Here is a 22,393-nt window from a genome sequence, read left to right on the forward strand (position 1 = left end):
GGGGTCGCCAGGCCACCACCTGATGGGCCACGGCTCATTGGCTCTAGGAGCTGGGAAAGGGCATCCCAGGAAAGAAGCCCTAGACTTTAGCCTGAGTCTGGGCCACTCTAGGGGACCGGGAGTGGGGTGGCGGGAGAGGACGCGCAGAATCTCGACTTCTGGCCCCAATCTGTGCATTATCACCCGAGCTCAGCGGACGCTCCTCTCTGACCCAGGCAGGCGGCTCAGGGACGCGTGCGGGGATGCAGAGAGAAACCGCTGAGGAATTAGGGCCGGGAGAGACTGGTACCTGCCGGGGGCGTGTGGTGGGGCAGAGCTGGCACTGATGCTGAGAGTGGCTAAGGAGCGCGGCGCCCCAGAGCAGAAGGGCTGGCAGACGCTCAGAGAGCCAGGATGGTTCAGGGTCCAAGGAAGGTCCTATGTTGGGTGGGAGCTGTGAGGGAGTGAAAGTGCATAAAGAACCGGAGGAGATGGAAAGACCTTGGCTTGGATGTTCGAGGGTGGGACTGCGTGGTGACCGACGGCACAGAGGGTGTGTGTTGGGGCGGAAGAACCACCCCAGCTGAATCGTCCCCGTGGGGTTATCTTCCCGTGTCTTAGTTCCAGAAGTTGCCGCATCAGACGCTAATAGTTGAGGAACAAGTCATGGAAGGACAGCCTAAGGGGAGGTGAATGTAAAGCGGTGGAGAGGGCGGGCGAACTAAGAAGGCCTTCGTTCTCCTCCCGCCCCCGCGGCTGCATCCTTGAGAAAGGGGTATTGCTGCGAAGCCGCGCCAGGGCTGGACGCGGCGAGGTGGGAGGCAGGATGGAGGGGCGGGAGCCAAGGCCGAGGGGGCGGACATGGGTGGCGTCTGGCGCTCCATAAAGGGGTTGCCGGGGCCGCGCTCTCTTGTGGGAGGGCAGCGGCCACCGGCGAGGAACACGGCGCGATGCAGGTTCAGTGCCAGCAGAGCCCAGTGCTGGCAGGCAGCGCCACTTTGGTCGCCCTTGGGGCACTGGCCTTGTACGTCGCGAAGCCCTCCGGCTACGGGAAGCACACGGAGAGCCTGAAGCCGGCGGCTACCCGCCTGCCAGCCCGCGCCGCCTGGTTCCTGCAGGAGCTGCCTTCCTTCGCGGTGCCCGCGGGGATCCTCGCCCGGCAGCCCCTCTCCCTCTTCGGGCCACCTGGGACGGTACTTCTGGGCCTCTTCTGCGTACATTACTTCCACAGGTAGCGTTTTCCCCCTGCGGGTGCCCAGTGCAGCGCACTGCCCTGCTCCCGGCGTCCAGGAGCGCAGCGTGGAGCGCGCACCGAGGAACGCCAAGGAGGCAGCGTGGGGCGCTGTGAGGAACGCGGAGGCCAGCCTGCCTGGCTCACCTGGCGGGGGCCGGGGCCGGGGCTTGGACGCTAGAGAGTTGACAGGCGGCTGCGGGACAGACGCCGCCTTCACTCCCCCAGGACCTCATCCGCTCTCAGCAGCTCCAAATCCTCTGGCTGCTCGAGAGAAAGAGGTCCTGCGGGCGAGAGGCAACCTGGAAAGCTCAGGTTGGGGAGACCTATTGGACAGGACTGTTCCTTAACTGCGCGCAGGCGGCGGTTACCTGTGGCATATCGCGCCCCGCCCCGCTTCCCTTTCTTCCTTCACCTTTTCCTTGCAGGGTGGGGACAGATTAGTTCTGGGATCTTGGGAGAGTCTTACGCGTTTGGCATCTCCCGAGGGAAACTCAGCTCAGAGGTTCTCATTGATTTAGTCTTTGCAGGTCTAAGGAGGAAGGTGGGTAGAGCCCAAATCCAGACTTCACAGATGGGGAAGAGAATATAGTGAGATCCCACTGACTCAAGCGAGGGTCCCCGCGTCTTAGGCCCCTCCCAAAAGGGACCAAGCACACCACCAATTCATCTACCTTTCCAATTTCCCTGGGACTTGAAATGTGAGTGGGTAACTTACAGCTCAAATGTTCTTCTAGATTTAAAAAATCCGGGTTCAGGAGAACTTTGCTTTCTGCTCTGGGAAGGAAAGACAGGAAAGAGACCAAGGGATGTCAGGGTTCAGAGAAAGACTGTCCAGCCTCAGTAAAGTCTCACAGGGAAAGGGAAGAACGAACACATTGTTAAATTGCCTACCATGCCCAATCGTTTAGTATCTATGGTCTCACTTAACTCTGTTGTAACCTTTTGAGAGATATTTATTATGTCCACTTTACAAAGAAACTGAGGCTGAGTAAGGTTATGGGACTGAAAGAAGACAATACAGCTGGTGCCCGCTAAGATGCAAATCTGAGCTTGTGAATCTCTGAGGTTTAAGACCTTTTAGCCGTTTTAAGTAGGCAGATGTTCTATGCAAGAAGAGAACAGAGCCCATAAACAGAGAAAAGTTATCAAACGAAATCAAAACCTTGAAGGTTTTGCCTTATTTTGAGTAGAAGATTCCTAGGGTCAAAAGATCAAGGAAGTTTGGATTAGAAATTAGGATAAAGAATGCCTCTGGCATAATCTGTCTCGTAAAGAGAAAGTGATGCCTCATTTTGAGAGAAGAAGGTGTCAGAGACAGATTTCAAACTGTCTTTCTTAATTTCCTCTTATCCTCTGAATCTTCTTTATTGGTCAAGATTCAATATTTATGCAATCTTAACTGAATTCTCACTCTTTTTAAAAGGCAAATGTTGTCAAGTAATAAGAACTAAACTGTATCCTTTCAACAAATATTTACTAAAAGCCTGCTGTGAACAAGATTCTTTATTTTACACAGATTTTATTTTACTCAGATTTAGATGATTTAATTTGCACAGAAAGAAGGATGTTGGATACAGGAGATAAGAGATTAGTTTTTTATTTCACTGATTTTTGAACAGATATTTGACAGAAATGTGATTTTTATCAACAATTATTTTTATCTTCAAATTAACTCCTGTATGTTGGCAACATAAGCAATATTTTTATGAGGTCATTTCATCTTAATGATTAGTGTTTTGTGACAATCCTATTAATGTAATCTTTAGGCTTGTTTTTGAAATCAAAAGTCACTTTGCACAATAAATTATGACCGGTGCATTTAAAAAAAAAAACCCAAAGGAGTAATTATGCATAAAACAAATATCTACATATTGTCCTTCTTCAGAGGAAATTTTAAAATATTAGTAAAGGACTTGGAGATTCATTCTGCCTGAGGGAAAATTGCCCACTGGAAGTACAACTCTTGAGCTACTTGTTCCTGAGGCATCGGGATCTGATGTTTGTCTTTCCTCTTTTTTGAATTCTTTCTTTGAAACCACTGGAGTGTGTGATCTGTTATTATTTGAGTGCTTACAGGGTGTTACACTCTGTGTGCCAAACACTCTGAGTAAATAATTTACTCATCCTCATACCAACACATTTAGGTAGGCACGCCCATTTTGCAGGTGGAAAACTGGAGCAAGAAAAGGTTAAATAACTTACTTGCCCAAGGTCACACAATAACGAGGAATCAGAGTTCAAACCCAGGCAGTATGAATCCAGATCTCAGGCTCTTCAGGTATGATAATAAACAGTTGTATACTTGTTGGATAAATGCGACCTCATTCTTGCTTTTTAAAAACTATATTTATTCTTAAAATTATTATGTAAAATTTTTTTAAATTATAAAAACATTTTTTCCTAATGAAAAATGGAAAAATCCCAAAAGTAGAAAATACTCATAATTACATCTAAGTATATTAAATATTAATGTTTTAGAGAATTTCTATCAAACCTTTTTCCTTAGTAGATTTTCACACATGCTTGTTATGTTGAATATATGGTTTTTTAGTTCTGTTTAATTACCTAACATTTTATAGTATTTTCCAACATTATCACAGATTTCTTAATATCTGCTTATTTCATCTACTGTAAAAATAATAATTTATCTATTCATTTATAGTTGGACATTTAATTTGTCTTGGGGTGAGGCTAGGTTCATTGAAGCTGTAATGTACATTTTTTTGCATCTAAATTCTTTTCAAAGGTTAGATCTATTTTCTTAGGATTTCCAGAAGTGGTTCAAAGGTTATGAACATTCTTTAGGGTCTTGATATAATCATACATATCTGTTTCGAGGCTTAAGGAGTCATTTGGCTTGATACTGAGGGTGCATTAAGGAACAAGCATCAGGCTGTCTTGGCTTTATCTCGTGCTGTGTGTTGCTAAGACAGAGAATAAGACGGAGAGACAGGGAGAAAGGATGGCTCAGGTTTGGCTCAGACTCTTTTGCAAAATGTCCATTGGGGACTGTTCAAAGCAGCAATATGTCCCATCAAATAGAAGTTAAAACTCATTGTACTTTTCTCAATACAAGGATGGCACACAAGAATGTAGATTCCACAGGGTCAAAGGTTTTTGTCTCACTTTTTTATGGCTGTATCCCCATTGTATACAAAGAGCTGGTACATAGTTGGTACTCACTAGAATTTGTTGAATGCATGAATGAACTCTACTTACAACAACCGTACAGACAGAATTGTAGAGAGCTAGCAATTACTTGGGAATCATAATTGCTGAGATTGCATAGTTAGGTCAATTCAGATAACTTTCCTCTCTTCAGAATCTATTGTTGTGGCTGTTTGGATTCTTTAGCCACATGGAAATGACTGCTGCCTAAGCACATTGCCTAATCCCACTGCCAAAGTCATTTGAAGTCAAGAGTTATCTCACCTCTTGTTGACTGTGATTACAGCTGTGGAATGACCCCTTGTCTAAACTCTCTGATTGATCTTCACTTTCCCAAGAAGTCTTGGTGTTCCATATAGTGGTCAGTCACATCACTTATGCATGTGGTGGCTGATGTCTTTTTCAAGACTTTGATAGGACCTTGATAACTGAATGAACAAGACAAAGAAACATTTTTTTTTCCAGAAAAGAAGTGACTACATTGTGAAAAGGTTTTGGGCAATGTAATTTCCATGATATACATCTAGAAGCAGAGTATAATGCACACATTAGAGTCTGTTTGAATTCGGAGAGATATTCCTTGAGGTTTAGATGCTGAAACATTTTTTTGATTAGCCAAATAAAATGATGGCTTCAATAAGGTGCTTTTTGCTTTATTAGTCAGTTCATTCCCCAGCGGAATTTCTCCTCATCCTTCAAGATTCAGGTCAGGCATCCTTTCCTCCAAGAAGCCTTGTCTGAGTCTTTTCTTTTCTCTAAATCCAGTTGTGATGCTGTTCTTTGGGCTTTCATAATAGGCAGTGTGGCTTTCGATGAGGCATTTCACACACTGGATCATAATTATCTGTTCTAAGGAAACGTAGTTCTCATCTGCCCAGCCTCTTCATTTTACAGAAGCAAAGCACAAAAGGTTGGGTCAGTTAGAGGGAAATCAAAGAGTTGGAACTTGAGTCTTCTCATGAGCCCCTGCCAATGCTTCTCTTATTTCACGAGAGGTGCAGATGTCTCAACTATTCAGAAGTAATCAGACCTTGCTAAGGAAACTACTCATCTGCTGAGAATCAGAATGAGAATTAATGGCTACTTTGGAAACAATAGACAAATCTCTCCTCTTACAGATTAAGTAAAAAAAAGCCCAAGCAAGATAAGCAACATTCCTGTGATCACTTAATCATGTGTTAAGGATGTTCCTGAGTCATAATTTAAATAAATTAAGATTAATTGAAGGATTTTTTTAGAATGAGAGTCAGCAAACTTTTTCTGTAAAAAGCCAGGTCATGATCTCTATTGCAGCAACTCACCCCTACTGTTATAGCGGGAAAGCAGCTACAGACATTATGTAAACAGATGAATGTGGTTGTATTCCAATAAAGCTTTATTTACAAAAACAAGCAGTGGGCCATATTTGGCCTATGGGCCATAGTTTACCAATCCCTTCTAAAGAAAACTGTGAATGGCGTGGCTTTACATTCAGTGCCCTGATAATTCTATAATAAAATTTGGTTAAATTCTATAGCAAAGCAGCGGGCATATCTTAGAAAATTTCTGCTACATGTAAGTGGGGACTTGGCAGTAAATATTGTTTTCTGAGAATTCTTGGGTTCTAAGTTTTTATTTGAACTTTTATGGGAAAATAGTAGGAGTCTTGGAGTTTTCATTCTAAATGGAATGACATCATAAGCACATCTGAAAAATATATAGCTATGTTTGCCAAAAATATAAACCAGCTTTGGAGATCGTGACCACTTCACTTTTACCACACTGAAGAAAGGACCAACTTTTTGTCCATTTAAAATCTAATTTAATGTCACTTAAAAAGAACAAACAAAATAAAGAATTACGATGGGAATTCAAGGATTCAGACTGGCAAAGTGACATGTACCAAGTTACATGGCAAGAAAGGGCAGAGTGGAGCTTGAAGCCTGGTCTCCTGATCTTTATCAGAGTTCTATAGGCTCAGAACTATGCTAGGTCTCATGGGAGTCATAGGAGTACAATACCTAGTGCTTGCCCTCTAGGAAGAAGGCAGGAAAGAACCTTCATTGTGTGCTTCTCACTCTTTCTGGTGTGAAACTTGGGTGGCAGCAACGTCAGTCTGACAATATCAGGCAGGTGGGAAAATGTAAACTGAGGGGGAAAGAAGCCTGGTTAGCACGGGCCCCAGCAAGGCCACTGAACATTCATCTGAGAGGGCCCTAGTGCCTGTCTATGTTTGATTGTGCATGGGACAGGGGGCAGATAGATAGGTGGATAGGTGTTGAGGGGGCTTCAAAATGGCACCCTTCTTCTCCATTCAAGTTCAGAACTAACTGAGAGATCCAGGAATTAGGTAACTAGAGACATATTACCACCTTTTATTACTGGTAAAGCTGGTTTGGGGGAATGTGGCTTAGATTTTTGGATTATATGGGCCTTATAACACAGTACCTCAGAAATAACTAGCTATGATCATGGCTGGGCAACCACAGGCCTCTCACAGTGGTACCTGTTCTGAAAAGACAGCAGAAGGGCTGAGCTGTACGCATCCTTTGGCAGGTCCTGCTCCCAGATTGACCCATCAGGTAATTCACATTTCCTTGCCTGAGGAGGAATGGGTGAGGGACAGTGGAAGGGCTTGCAGTGATGCTCTAATGAAGGTCCCTCAGCCAGCTGTAGGGGGAGCATAAATATTTTTTGTTACTAGATGGAATACAAACGTTGTCTACTTATTGAATTTTGCCACAGCCTGGCAACTTGTTTCGCAACTTGGGGTACTTCCTGTTCTGCTGTTGACTCCCTGCCATGTATGGCAATGGGGACATCAAAGTCTGGACTCAAGTTGTTTAAAAAGTTTCTGTGCTCAATCCAGGAGCCTTTAACGAGACTCAGCTCAACATAGGAGCTCTAAATTTTAAAAACCCCTGAACTAGGGCCAACAGTGCAATTTGTCTTCCATTAGGTTATAGAAGGGAGAGAAGGGAAACCAATATTTATTGAGCTCTGGGTGTTCCAGGCATTATATTATGTTCTTTGCATTGGCTATCTCATTTTGTCCTTGAGGCAATCCGTGTTATTAGTGCTATTTTACAAGTGATTGCAGTGCAGAGCATTGATGGAGTGAGTGGGAGTGAAGATGGGAGACTTGACCTGGTCCTTGAAGAATGGCCTGTTCCCAGATTTCTGGGTGGGGACATGATGTCTGTTGGGAAAAGGGGCCCATGTGGTGATCTGTGACTTAAATTTGCCTTATACTTTGTATACTCAGTCTTGGAGTATCTCTCTACTTTTAGATTCCAAACATCTTCTGTAACTATGCCATATTATCCAGTCCTACTACCCAAGTCTTAAATTAGGCTCTGGGCCTCTTTCAATTTCTTTTTTTTTATATTTGCTCCATATTGTTAAGGCTGATCCTAGAAGTTACTGTGAAGAAAACAGGGTAATTTGGTTTTGATATTTTTTCTTTCTAACCACGAAACATCCCAAGATCTTTTTTCATGTATAGACTCTGGTTCTCTCTTGCCTCTCTGCCTGCCCTCTTGTATCAGCAGTACATGATCTTACTTCTATCTTTTAAAACTTAACTCTGTGTCTCATGCTCTCAGTCAATGCCCTTTACTTGCCAAAAGTTACTCATGTGATAAACAAATCTAAGTTCTAGTGTATTGGGTTGTTTGTTTTCTTATTATTGAGTTTTAAAAGTTGTTTATGTATTCTGGATAGAAGTATTTTGCCAGGTATAAAGTTAGCAAATATTTTCTCTCAGTTTGTGACTTGTCTCTTTTATTCTCTTAACTGTCTTTTGTTTTAAAAGAATTATTTTTAGGTTCAAGTTTACATATGCCGTTCTGTTATACAGGTAAACTACATGTCTCAGGGGTTTGGTGTACAGATTATTTCATCACCCCAGTAATAAGCATACTACCCGATAGGTATTTTTTCAATCATCACCCTCCTTCCATCCTCCACCCTCAAGTAGACCCCAGTTCTGTTGTTCTCTTAGTATCCATATGTACTTGGTGTTTAGCTCCCATTTATAAGTGAGGATATGCAGTTGGTTTTCAGTTTCTATGTTAGTTAGCTGAGGATAATGGCCTGCAAAGGACATGATCTCATTATTTTTCATGGCTGCATAATATTCCATGGTGTATATATGCCACATTTTCTTTATCCAGTCCACCATTGATGGATATTTAGGTTGATTTCATGTCTTTGCTATTGTGAATACTGCTGCAATGAGCATGCACATGCATGTGTCTTTATGGTAGAACAATATATATTCCTTTGGGGATATACCCAATAATGGGATTGCTGAGTTCAATGGTGATTCTGTTTTAAATTATTTGAGAAATTCCTCCTAGCAGTGTATAGGCATTCCCTTTTCTCCATAACCTTGCCAGCATTTATTATTTTTGACTTTTTAATAGTAGCTATTCTGATTGATGTGAGATGATATTTTATGGTGGTTTTGATTTGCATTTCTCTAATGATTAGTGATGCCGAGCATTTTTTCATATCCTTGTTGGCCACATATATCTTGTTTTGAAAAGTATCTGTTGATGTCCTTTGCCCACTTTTAATTGGATTGTTTGATTTTTGCTTGTAAATTAGTTTAAATTCCTTATAGATGCTGGATATTAGACCTTTGTCAGATGCACAGTTTGCAGATATTTTTTCCCATTCTGTAAGTTGCATGTTTACTCTCTTGATAGTTTTTTTTCCTGTGCAGAAGCTCTTTAGTTTTATTAGGTCCTATTTGTCAATTTTTGGTTATGTTGCAATTGCTTTTGGAGTCTTTGTCATGAAGTCTTTGCCAGATCCTATGTCCAGAATGGCATTTTCTAGGTTTTCTTCTAGGGTGTTTATGGTTTTAGGTTTTGCATTTAAGTCTTTAATTCATCTTGAGTTGATTTTTGTATGTGGTGTAAGGTAGAGGTCCAGTTCCAATTTTCTGCATATGGCTAGTCAGTTATCCCAGCACCATTTTGAATAGGGAGTCCTTTCCCTGTTACTTGCTTTTGTCAACTTTATTAAATATCAGATGGTTGTAGGTATGCAGCATTGTTTCTGGGCACTCTATCCTGTTCCATTGGTCTATATGTCTGTTTTTGTACCAGTGCCATACTGTTTTGGTTACTGTAGCCTTGTAGTGTAGTTTGAAGTCAGGTTATGTGGTGCCTCCAGCTTTGTTCTTTTTTCTTAGGATTGCCTGGTTATCCCAGCTCTTTTTTGATTCCATATGAATTTTAAAATAGTTTTTTTCTAATTCTGTGAAGAATGTCATCAGTAGTTTGATAGGAATAGCATTTAATCTGTAAATCGCTTTGGCAGTATGACCATTTTAACAATATTGATTCTTTCTATCCATGAGCATGGAATGTTTTTCTGTTTGTGTCATCTCTGATTTCTTTCAGCAGTGATTTGTCATTCTCATTGTAGAGATCTTTTACCTCTCTGGTTAGTTGTATTCCTAGGTATTTTATTCTCTTTGCTGCAATCATGAATGGGATTGCATTCTTGATTTGGCTGTCAGTTTGGATGTTGTTGGTGTATAGGAATGCTAGTAATTTTTGTACATTGATTTTGTATCCTGAAACTTTACTGAAGTTGTTTATCAGACCAAGAAGCTTTTGGGAAGAGACTATGGGGTGTTCCAGGTATAGAATCACATCATCTGCAAACAGGAATAGTTTAACCTCTTCTCTTCCTATTTGTATGCCTTTTATTTCTTTCTCTTACCTGATTTCTCTGGCCAGGATTTCCAGTACTATGTTGAAAAGGAGTGGTGAGAGAGGGTATCCTTATCTTGTTCTAGTTTTCAAGGGGAATGCTTCCAGCTTTTGCCTATTCAGTATGATGTTAGCTGTGGGTTTGTCATTGATGGCTCTTGTTATTTTGAATTATGTTTCTTTAATGCCTCATTTGTTGAGGGTTTTTAACATGATGAGGTGTTTAGTTGTATTGAAAGCCTTTTCTGAATCTATTAAGATAATCATGTAGTTTTTGTTTTTAGTTCTGCTTATGTAAATCACATTTACTGATTTGCATATGTTGACTCAACCTTGTATCCCAGGGATAAAGCCTGCTTGATCCTGGTGGATTAGCTTTTTGATGTCCTACCAGATTCAGTTTGCCAGTGTTTTGTTAGGGATTTTTGCCTTGATGTTCATCAGGGATATTGGCCTGAAGTTTTCTTTTTCTGTTGTGTCTCTGTGAGGTTTTGGTATGAGGATGATTCTGGCCTCATAGAATGAGTTGGGGAGGAGTCCCTCTTCCTCAATTTTTTGGAGTAGTTTAAGTAGGAGTGGTACCAGCTCTTCTTTACGCATCTGGTGTAATTTGTCTTAACTGTCTTTTGAAAAACAGAAATGTTTAATTTTGATGAAGTCTAATTTTTCCATTTTTCTTTGGCTTTTGATGTGATATCTAAAAAATTTTTGCCTAATCTAAGGTCACAGTGATTTTCTCTTATATTTCCTTCTACAAGATTTGTAGTTTTAGGTTTTAATTTCAGGTCTATGACACATTTTGAATTAATTTTTAAAGTAGGTTTCCAAGTTTGAATCAAAGTTTTTTTGTTGTGTTTTTTTTTGTTTTTTGTTTTTTGCATGTGGACAGTCAATTGTTTTAGTACCATTTGTTGAAAATACTACTTTTTGTCCAATGAACTGCCTTTGCACCTTAACTTTAAAAATAGGAGAATTATATGAACAGATACTTTGCCAAAGAAAACGTATGATTGGCAAACAAGAACATGAAAGGATGCTCATTATTAGTGATTAGGGAAATGCAAATTAAACCACAATGGGGTATCACTATGTGTCTGATAGAATGGCTCAAATAAAAAATACTGACCATACCAAGTGTTTGTGAGGATGTGGAAGAGCTGGAACTCTCATACCTTTGATGGGAATTTAAATGACAACCACTTTGGAAAATGGTTTGATTGTTTCTTAAAAAGTGAAACATATACCTATCATATAATGTAGCCATTGCATTTCGGGTTATTTTTCTAAGAAAAATAAAAGCATGTGTTCATACAAATGGTGGTAGCAGCAGCCTGACTGGAGTGGCTGCAGTGTTAGAGGCGTGGCTGGGGCTGTGCACTCCACAGAGCTGGCACGGCCAGGAACAGGCATGAGCCCCATCCCCTACCAAGTTGGTGGGGCAGAAGGCCAGTGCTCCTTGGCGCAGCTGCAGCCACCCAGCCATGGCTCTGGACCCGGGCTTCCCCGTGCTCTCAGGGGCCTGGGAAGCGCCCCTGCCCCTGAAGGCTTGGAAGTACCTGCTCCCGCTCCTTGGCCTCTTCCCACTCTAGGCGCCTGCTCTGGGGTGGAACAAAGTTGTGGCTGAGCCAAGGTGCTGTTGCTCGGCCTGGCATGTGCAAGCTCAGGGCGGCATTGACACACCAGCCCCCTGCTGCCTTGGCCCCCTCCAGACTTTGGGTGCTGATGAGCATGGGAGGAGGGGCAAGTGGGGGCTGAGGGTGGCTTAGTGCAGGCTTGCAAGCACCCCTTGGCACTAACAGCCTGGGCACCATGGATGGCATGTGGATGGTGGCAGGAGGCAGACAGGCTCCTGGGTGGAAAGGGGCAGGTCTCGGGTGAAACCCCACCTTCAAGCCAGGGATGGCCTGAAGCCTGGGTGCTGGGCTGTCAATTCTGGATGAAATCAGTGGCCCAGAGTGACAATTTATGGTGCTTTTTCTGAACCTGCTCATGGTGGCCCATGGACCAATCAGCACGCCCTTCCTTCTGAGGCTATAAAAACTCTGGACTCATCCAGACTTGGACAGACATCAGGACTACCAGCTGTGGGAAGGAACTGCCCACTTTGGGTCTCCCAAGAGCCTCTCTGTCACTCACTGAAGCTCCTCTCTGCCTTGCTCATCCCCCAGTTGTTTGCGTACCTCATTGTTCCTGGACACGGGACAAGAAATCAGGACCTGCTGAATGCGGGGACTGAAAGAGCTGTAACACAAACAGGTCTGAAACATGCCCCCCTGCTTGTCACATTGCAGGCAACAAGAAGGAGAGAAGAGCTGGGACCCTTTGGGGAGCCCAGAACTAGGGGAGCCCTGAGCCAGGGCTATGACACCCTCTTTGGGGCTTTGTGGTTCCTGGCATCTCCAAGCTTCCAGGCACCACCATGTTCCCTTCATCCAGATGTGGGTGCCCACAGTGGAAGCCACTTGGGGTACATCTGGTCCAACCATAGCCTCACATGGAGCCGGCACTTATGCTGTCATCTGGAGCTGCTTGCCTTGCCCAGCAACCAGTGTGCCTGGCTGTGCACAGTGGCTGGACCCTGTGCTCACTCACACACACACCCCTCATCATTCTGTGCCTGGCTCACCCTTGGCAGGTGTGGGATCCAGGCCTGTAGCATGAGCCAAGTGCAGCCTGCCAGGCTGAGTGGACAGATTGAGCTCAGTGGGCATGAGCAATACTCAGGCAGAAGGCACTGCTGGCCACAGAGGTTTCCAGCTGGTGAAGTGACACCCCAAGGATCTCGTGACACAAAGACTTGTATACAAATGTTTGTAGTAGCTTTATTTGTACAAGCCAAAAACTAGAAGGAGTACATGCTTTATGATTATGTTTATATAAAATTCTATGAAATTTAAACTAATCTATGGTGACACAAAGTACATCAGTGGTTTCCTGAGGACACAAGAGGGACAAGAAGGTAGAACTACAAAGGGTATGAAGAACCTTTTGTTGTGATGGATGTGTTCATTATTTTTATGTCACATGGCTTCATGTGACATGAAATATATCTACCAAACTGCACTGGTAGATATATATATATATATATATATACACACACACACACACACACACACACACACACACACACCAAATTGCACCCTTTAAATATGTTCAGTTGACTGAATAGTAATTTACTTCAATAAAAATAAGAAAACTAGGTAGGCCTGTGAAAAAATTAAATGTATATGTGGCCCTGTGTCACTGAGAATTGTTCAAAGTTTCTGTGAAGTTCATCTGGAAATGTTCAACAAGTGCTGATAAGCTGTTTCACTTTTTTGAGGTGTGAGTAGAGGAGGGCCAGGAATTCTACTCAAGGGAAATAATCCAAAAGGAAGAAATCAGTCTACACAAAGTTATAGTGTTACTATTCACAACTGTGAAACACTGGAAGTTACCTAAATGCTCTACAATTGGGGATTGATTGTAATCAATATGATTAAATTACCATATATACTTCAAAAATATTAGTTGCATGGACTATATCTGTGTATGGAAATAAATATGTGGAGCCATTTAGTTAAAAAGTAGCACATAAAGAGTACACTCTGATTTAATCCATGTTGACATGTACAAATGAAAATTGACCATGATTGGAATATAAAGTGATGTAAATAGCTGATAATTTAGGTTTGTATTTTTTCCTTTTAGTATTATTAAAGTATTTAATTATTTAACTCCTATTATACCTAATAGAAGAAATAATACTGTATTACAAAATTTTAAGATGTATTTTACAAACTGACCATGCAATTAAATCTCAGCAGAGATATGACACCCCATAAGTAGTTACTGTTCTGAGGGATTTTAAAAGTCACCCTTCGTGTGTGAGATCTCCCCCACTGAGCTGCTATGACACAACCCACTTATGAAATTGTCATCTTTCTATTTCTCCTTTGTATCAAGATGTTGATGATCCCTTAACATGCAATCATGTTACCTGGCAAAGTAGCACTTGGCAAAGTCCAAACTATTATCCTTTTAATATTTTGAATCTGAGAGGATCTCATCTCTTTCATCCTTAATCATGGTAATTTATATTTTCCACTTTTTTTCCAGATCTTTTTGACTAGAGCTTTAGAAATTGTATTGATCATCTCAGAACTAGATTTTTATTTCATTGAGTTTCACTATTGATTTTGTTTTACATTTAATTGTTTTCTGTTTTGATCTTTATTATGTTTTTTCCTATGCTTACTTCGAATTTTATTTGCTCTCCTTTTTCTATTTTTATTAAGGTGGAAGCCAAGTTTATAAATGGAGACTTTCTCTTTCTTCTAATATGAGCATTTATTGCTTTGAATTTCATCCTACATATTGTTTTGTGGCACCTCACAAATTCCGACATGTTGTTACCATTTTAATTTATTTCAAATATTTTAATTTCTCCTTTGATTTATTCTCATATCTATGGGTTATTTAGAAGGGTGTTATTTAGTTTCCAAATGTTTAGGAATTTTCCAGACATGTTCTGTATTCATTTCTAATTTAATTCCACTGTGGATAGAGAGCATACTTTGTATGACATACATCCTTTTAAACTTACTGAATTTAAAACTTGTTTTATGGCCCAGAATTGGGTCTATCAATCATAATAACTGTTCTGTGTAAACATGAAAAGAATGTGTATACTGCCAAGAAGAGGAGTGTTCTAAAATTGTCCATAGGTTATTTTGATTGTTAGTGTGCTTCAAATTTCTATATCCTGATGATTTTCTCTCTACCTATTCTACCAATTATTGAGAGAAGAGTATTGAGATATCTGATCAAAATTGTAGACTTGCTTTTTTTTCTTACAGCTCTATCAGTTTTTGCTTCATGTATTTTGAAGGTCTATTATTACATGCATAGAGACAGAACTGGTATGTCCTCTTGATGTATTGATGCTTTTATCGTGATGAAACAATCTTCTTTATTCTTGGTAATATCTTGCTTTGAAATCTACTTTTGTCTTATATTAACTTAGCCACTACAGATTTCTTTTTACTAGGGTTAACATGGTATATGTATCTACGTTTATTCCAACATTTTACTTTTAATCTCTTTCTGTCTTTAGATTTAATGTGTGTCTCAAAGGTGGCATACTGTTCAATTTTTCTTTCCCCCTGCCCCTGCCATTCTGACAATCTCTGATTTTTAACTGGGATATTAGAATGTTTATATTTAATGAGATTATTTATACAGTTTGAATTATGTCTATCATCTTGCTATTTGTTTCCATTTGTGTCTCTGTTATTTGTTCCTATTTCCTATTTATATTCCATCTTTTGGATTTAGTATTATTTTATTTCAATTCATATTATTGTCAGTTTATTCATTATAACTCTTTTGTTAATTTGCTTAAAGGTTTATTGCATGTATCTTAAATTTATCAGTCTTCCTTAAGGTGATATTATACCACTTCAAGTATGGTATAAAAATCTGAAATAATGTACTTCCATTTCTTCTCTCTTGCCCTTATGTTATTGTTGTTGTTTTACTTACGTATGTGCTATAAAAGCCTCAACTTATTACTATTATTTTTGTTTAAATAGTCAATTATCTTTTAAACAGTTTTAAATAAGATAATAAAAAAGTTATATATTTACTTATGTGGTTGCCATATTTGATGCTTTTCATTTTTGAGGGTTGATTTATATTTCTATGTGGTATCATTTTTTCCTTTTACCTGAAATCAGAATTTATATTTCTGAAAGTGTTTTTATTTCTTCTTTGTTTTCGAAGATAGAAAATTCTAGGATATAGCAATCCAGATTGACAGCTGCTTTCTTTCATTACTTTAAAGATGTTTCACTGTTGTCTTGTTTGCATTATTTCCAACAAGAAATCTGTTCTTGCCCTTATCCTTGTCCTCTGTACTTAACGTATCTTCTTATCTTTGCCTACTTTTAATATTTTCATGTTATCACTGGATTTGAGATGTTGGGTTACTATATTCCTTGGTGTATTTATATTTCTTATTCTTGGCTTCCTTAAACTTGAATCCATGAGCTTAAGTCTTTCATCAAAATTGGACGATTTTCATACACTATTCTTCATTCCCTCCCTACTTCTCCTTTCTTTTGCTGAGGAAAATATCTATGAGAGCTACACGTATATTAAACTGTCCTACAACTCACTGATGCTCTTTTCATTTTTGTGGATTCTTTTTTTTTTCTGTGTGCTTCTTTTGGGTAATTTCTATTGCTATTCTTCAAGTTCATAATCTTTTCTTCTACAATGTTTTATCTGTTGCTAATCCCATCTCTGGTATTTTTATCTCAGGGATTGTAGTTTCCATCTCTAGAATTTTGGATTTCGGTCTTTTTTTCTCTCTTCCATGTCCCTACTTAATTTTGTGAACACATGGAATGCAGTTATAACAGCTGTTTTAATATCATTGCTAACCTAATATCTGTGTCATTTCGGTGTCAGTTTTGACTGATTAATTATTTTTCCTATAATAAGCAGTGTTTTCCTCCCTTTTTGCATGCCTGGTAATCTTTGATTGGAGGGTCAGAAAATTGTACCTCATTGGGTGTTGGATATTTTTGTGTTTCTATAAATATTCTTGAGCTTTGTTCTGGGATGAAGTTAAGTTACTTGGAAACAATTTGATCCTTTCAGGTTTTGATCTGATTTGTTCAGTGGTTCCAGAAGAGTGTTAATGCTAGGGCTAATTAATAATTTCCTCTGAGGTAAAGCCTTTTTGAGTATTCTACCCAATGTCTTATATGAGCTTTTCTATCTGCCTTATGGGTACAGGCTCTATTTGTGGCCATGTGTGATCACTGGATACTGTTCCCTTTAATTCTTTTGGGTGATTCTTTCCTCACACAAATGCATGAATTAACACTCTGCTAATACTTGAGGAAAATTCTCTGCAGGTCTCCGTGTGTCTCTGTCCTTTTCAGCACTCTGTCTTGAAAATTCTAGATGTCTTGATTTCTTGAAATCTCAATTTTGTTTTCTCAACTCAGGAAGTCTTTTAGCTTCTCCCTGGGATCCCCTTCCCTGTACCTCAGCCTGGAAGTTTTCTCAAACCAGGAAGCTGGGTCAGTTATGAGGTGGTGTGAGTCATTTTTTTCTTGCCACTCACTGTTTTTCATTGCCTAATATCCAGTGTTTTGTAAATAATTATTTCATATAACTTACCTTTTTTTTTCTAGCCTGGAGGATAAATCCAATTCCTGTTATTCCTCCTTGACTGGAAGCAGAAGTGTCTCCAATGGGTTTTAGTATTTATCTTTGCTAATTGGATAATCTGCAATACTGGTTGATTTGTTGGTTTTAGTGACCTCTACTTGTACTCAATGTCATGTTTTTTTCCCCAAACTTTCCATCTTCAGGCTTGACGTGTAATGCTTTGGGACGTATTTTACTTAGAAGACTAAGTGGGATAGCAGAATGATGACTTCCTTTACATGAGTCCTGTGGCTCCATGTAGCTGCAGCTGGGAAGGTGGCTGTAGGACTATAGAGTAGGAGATAAAGAGTGGGAGATACCAACAGATGGTTATGAATGATTGGTTTGAAACTTTCACATGGAAAATTATGTTGCAGAAACCTCAGATTGTGCTTTTGTTCTTTTTTTGTTTGGTCCAAATGAACAATGGAATGGAGGTAGACGTAGGAGGGAGATATGCTGAGGTAGATCAATCTTTGAATGTTGCCTTTGATCAGGGCTACTGAATCCCTGGACATTTATTTATTTGTTTTAAAAATTTAATTCAGGGGGTACATGTGCAGGTTTGTTACATGGGTATATTGTGTGATGCTGAGGTTTGAGCTTCTAATGATCCCATCACGCAAGTGGTGAACATAGTACCCAATAGGTAGTTTTTCAACCCTTGCCCCTCTCCCTCCTTTTCCCTTTTGGAATCCCTGGTGTGTATTGTTCCCATCTTTGTATCAGGACAATATTTAAATGTAGGTGGAAACTTTTTAAAAGTTCTCAAATTTATGGCAATATCTAGGCCTCATTGCTGCAAAACTGTACAGAGCTGTTTGCTTCCAAATAACATCAGAAGACTTGGGATTGTTAATGGGTACATTAATATGATTAGATTGAATGAATAAGTTCTAGTATTTGATACAGACTGACTACAGTCAATAATAATTTATTACTCATTTAAAGATAACTAAAATAGTATAATTGGATTGCTTGTAACAGTAAGGATAAATACTTGAGGTGGTGGATACCCCATTTTACCCTAATGTGATTATTACACATTGCATCCCTGTATCAAAATATCTCATGTACCACATAAACATATACACTATATACCCACAAATATTAAACATAAAAATTTTTTAAAAAGGAAAAAAAAGACCTGTAAACCTGGGCTGCACTAAGAAGCTAAACAACTGAGCTTAGAAAACCACAATTTTCTTTTTGCAAACACTGAGAAATAAAGGAGACAAAATTATAGCTCAGAGAAATGGCATGTATTTATCCAACAGTGAAAGTGCCTGTTATGTCCTTAGCCTCTCTTCATAGGCTTGCTGAGCTTTTTACTTCAAGCTGAAAACCACCCCATGTCAATATTTGTATTTTCTTGATTTTGTAATAATCAGTTAGCATGAGTGGCTGAGCAACTGTTGTTTCACGATGCCAAAATCCACCTCAAGTTGATCAATTTATAGAAAAAGGTAAACTAGTTATTCAAATAAGTTGATTTAGTTACTCAGGCCATGAAGTTGATCTGATTCTCTTTGATTTTGATCTTCTGGGGTATTAAAAATTTTTTTAAAGTGGAGCCAGTGGTCAGTAGCATGCCTTTTATGGGAGGTTTCACTCCAGTAATCATTATTCTTTCTACCATTCCGGGGAATCCTCAAAGTTTTTTAAAACCTTGGTAATTCATTAGATGTTTGGATTGAACATCTATTTTAATGTAGAGGCAGGAAGAAAGATACTGAGTGGACAGTTCCAAGGTCTCCCAGTATTACCAGGACATGCCATAAATACTTAAAAACATAAACAGGGAACTTAAAGGTTTTCTGCTGTATTTTAGATATTCACAAGCTAATCATCTCAAAGATTTTGCATGATTTAAATGGATCTGCCAGATTAGGACCATTAGATAATTAAAACCAGATAACATTTGCATGGGGTTGACAATGGGATGTGGCTGCCCTGTCTTCCAGCATGGCAGAGTAAGATGGGAAGAAGTCTTGAGTCATTGCTCTTTGGGGAAAATATCATTATATGTCTAGGAGGCCTTAATATTTGTCTTACTAGAGAAAGTAATTAGGTTAATATTGCTGTGCTAATAGAGTCTTGGAGCCTGAAAACTGGGCTAATCCACACTGTAAATACTGGAGGCCGTGTGTTTCCCCAGTTAGGGCACACTTGGAGAGGAGTCAGGTGTGCTCTTTTACAAATCTCATTGCATTATTATTGAGCTCTTGGAAAGGTGCTGAGTCTTCATTTTAGAAAAAGGGATTAGATGTGGAGGGAATCACTTTGCTTTCCCCAGGGAGGCATTTCTCTATTGCTTTTCTAGGGTTGGGATAGGTATATAGAAGGTTTGATTCTAGAATTTATAAAATGATATTCTGGGAACTTTGAGCAATATTCTAGGGAGGGCACCCATCCAAAAAACTAGATGAGTTGCTGCCTTTCTCTGCAACAGCCCTTAGGAGACTAACTTCTGATCTTCTTCCTAAACTTGGTATCCAGTTTATTTTGCTTGTCTTCCTGCAGGCCATTCTTGTGGAGACACTGAGTAACAAAGTCTTGAAGTAATGTGTGACAAGCTCTGTAGGGCTATAGGATTATTGAGAAGCTACTCAGAGGGCAAGGGTATGAAGAAAAAGAGCAGGTGCATAAAAGGAACAGGGAAAGGGGAGTAAAAGGAAATGGAGAAAGAGGTTTAAAGGAGATACAACAGTAAAAAGAAGAAAAGCTGGGAAAGGAGAAAGGAAGCACAGCAAAAAAGATGGAAAAAGAAGAGAGAGTGCTGATGCAGGTTTTTCAGGGGCCTATATTGGGCAAAGCATTGAACAAGTTACACCCAAAGGCCAGGAGCCTGAAATCAGGTGCCGGTTCTCAAATAACAAGGGCTTATTAAGAATCAGTGCTATTGCCCAGGATAGTTAAACAGAAATACAAAAAGTGCTGGAGAAGTTCAGGGAACTGTGAGATATAGAGGGAAAATCAGGGGAAGATGGACAGGAGATGGGAGCTCTAGACACCCTTAGACATCTTGGTTTCAGGTTCATTGGTCAGAACTCTCTCCGCATCCCCACAGTCTATCTAGATGCTTACATCAAAGGCAATGCTTGCTTGACAGATTTCTAAATAGCAGTAGCAACAAGATGGAAAGAAGAATGGAATGTCCCATTAGAGGATATAGGGCCAGGACTTCAGAAAGAGTTCATATATATTAATCACGTGTCATAGAATATCTTGGAGCACCTGTCCTCTCACCTACCTAAAATACTTGATTCCCAATGGTCAATGACTTTTTAAGAAAAGGGGGGGGGGATTGGTATGTACATAGATATTGTGGGAACGTACAATTTTTTAAAAAGTGATGATAAAGTTCTATAGGTACCTTCACAAACCACTCTGTTCTACTTAAATCTTAACAGTTCCTGGAGGAAACTTTGAGATTACTCTTCAGAGCTGACTTTGGTGGTTGGGGTGTGTTGTATGGCTTTGTGTGTGTGTGTGTGTGTGTGTTGGTTTGTTTACTTTTACTTATGGGCACTGATGTATTGGTTACTAGAAAGTTCATAGATAAATTTTTGTCCTATTCAGTAGACAAACATACCTGACTTGTTGACATAGAGTCTAGGTGCTAACTTCATTAGTCAATTCACCTTACTTTCATATCTTTATTTTCATTTGCCTCCTTTTTCTTTAAATTTTAGGCCATCTTGCAGCACTTTATACATCTATGTTTATGGCCTTAAATCTTTTCTTTTTCTTTTTTTTAGAGCAATTTGGGAAGAACTAAAATAAAATTGAAATACAAATCAACATTTTTTGTTTTATGCAAATGTATGTTAAAATATTCAAAGAATAAAGAGGTTTTTTAAAGAATAATAGTAGGTTCTAGCACGGCTCAGTTAAAATATGGTATCACTTAGTAAGAAACACTTTCTAAAAAACAATTTATATTAGCCATAATTAAGAAAAAAAGGGATATTGAATAAGTCAAAGAGTGGTTTCCAGGGAAGTCTTTCTTTGTCTGGAAAGATACCATAGGATTTTCTGCAGACAGCTTACTCATTTTTTTCTTGATTAAAATCTGGAAAGGAAAACATGCAAGAAAACATTCCATTCTGGACTCGGCAGCAGGTCAAGCCAAAGTGGCAACATTTGCAGCCTGGAGATCACACAGTCTGGGAGCTCAAACATTTAGGCAATAAAAGCTGATGGAAGCCAAAAAGCCGCGCCACTGGCATCTGGTGTCAGGGTAGCTGCTGGGGGAGATCTGGCCATGGTAGTGGGGCCCAGCCATATAAACAAGTTCAGAGGTAGAACTGGAGCTGTGTACTGGGTTGAAGCATGTCTCTCCTAAATTCATGTTTTCTCTAGAACCTTAGACTATGACCTTATTTGGAAATAGGGTCTTTGCGATGTCATGCATTGCTTAACATTGTGGTTACATTCTGAGTAATGTGTTGTTAGGTGATTTCATCGTTGTCCAAACATCATAGAGTGTACTCACACAAACCTAGATGGTACAGTCTCCTACACACCTAGACCATATACTATATCCTATTGTTCCTAGGCTGCAAACCTCTACAGCCTGTTACTGTACTGACGACTGTAGGCAATTGGGGTACAATAATCTAATGAGACTATAATCATATATTTAGTGTGCCATTGACCGAAATGTCATTATGATGCATGACTGTAGTTAAGATGAGGTCATACTGGATTAGGTAGGTTCTAAATCCAATGTGACTAGTGTCCTCATAAGAGGAGAGAAACAGACACAAACACAGGGAAACACCGGGATGATGGCCATCTGAAGACAGAGGCAAACATTGGAGTGATGCAATGACAAGCCAAGGAATGCCAAGGACTGCAAACCATTGCCAGAAGCTAGGAACACTCAAGTAAGGACTCCTCCCTAGAGCCTTTAGAGGAAGCATGGCTCTGCCAACCCCTTGATCTCATACTTCCAGCCTTCAGAACTGTGAGACAATACATTTCTATTGTTTTAAGCTATCCAGTCTGCGGCAATTTGTTATGGCAGCCTAGGAAATTAACACCAGGCACACTTCAGAGCAGGACAGGTCAAGGGATAACCAAATAGGTCTCCTGT

The 22,393-nt window shown here is 39.9% G+C and overlaps 1 protein-coding gene across 2 annotated transcripts in view; it reads left to right on the forward strand.

Annotated features, from left to right (window-relative positions):
- Positions 1–794: 794 nt before the first annotated feature.
- The window catches only part of SRD5A2 (steroid 5 alpha-reductase 2), a 55,283-nt gene continuing 33,684 nt past the window's right edge, over positions 795–22,393 (forward strand). Inside the window, exon 1 of one of the 2 annotated variants that reach the window (XM_016948300.4) lies at positions 795–1,210. In XM_016948300.4, coding sequence (XP_016803789.1) covers positions 930–1,210 — 281 coding nt within the window. In that variant the 5' untranslated portion in view covers positions 795–929. Of the gene's footprint in view, positions 1,211–21,423; positions 22,185–22,393 lie in introns of those variants that run through there. The other variant, XM_016948299.4, reaches the window with a different exon arrangement.

The sequence above is a fragment of the Pan troglodytes genome, chromosome 12, assembly GCF_028858775.2.
Source record: "Pan troglodytes isolate AG18354 chromosome 12, NHGRI_mPanTro3-v2.0_pri, whole genome shotgun sequence".
Classification (NCBI taxonomy): Eukaryota; Metazoa; Chordata; class Mammalia; order Primates; family Hominidae; genus Pan; species Pan troglodytes.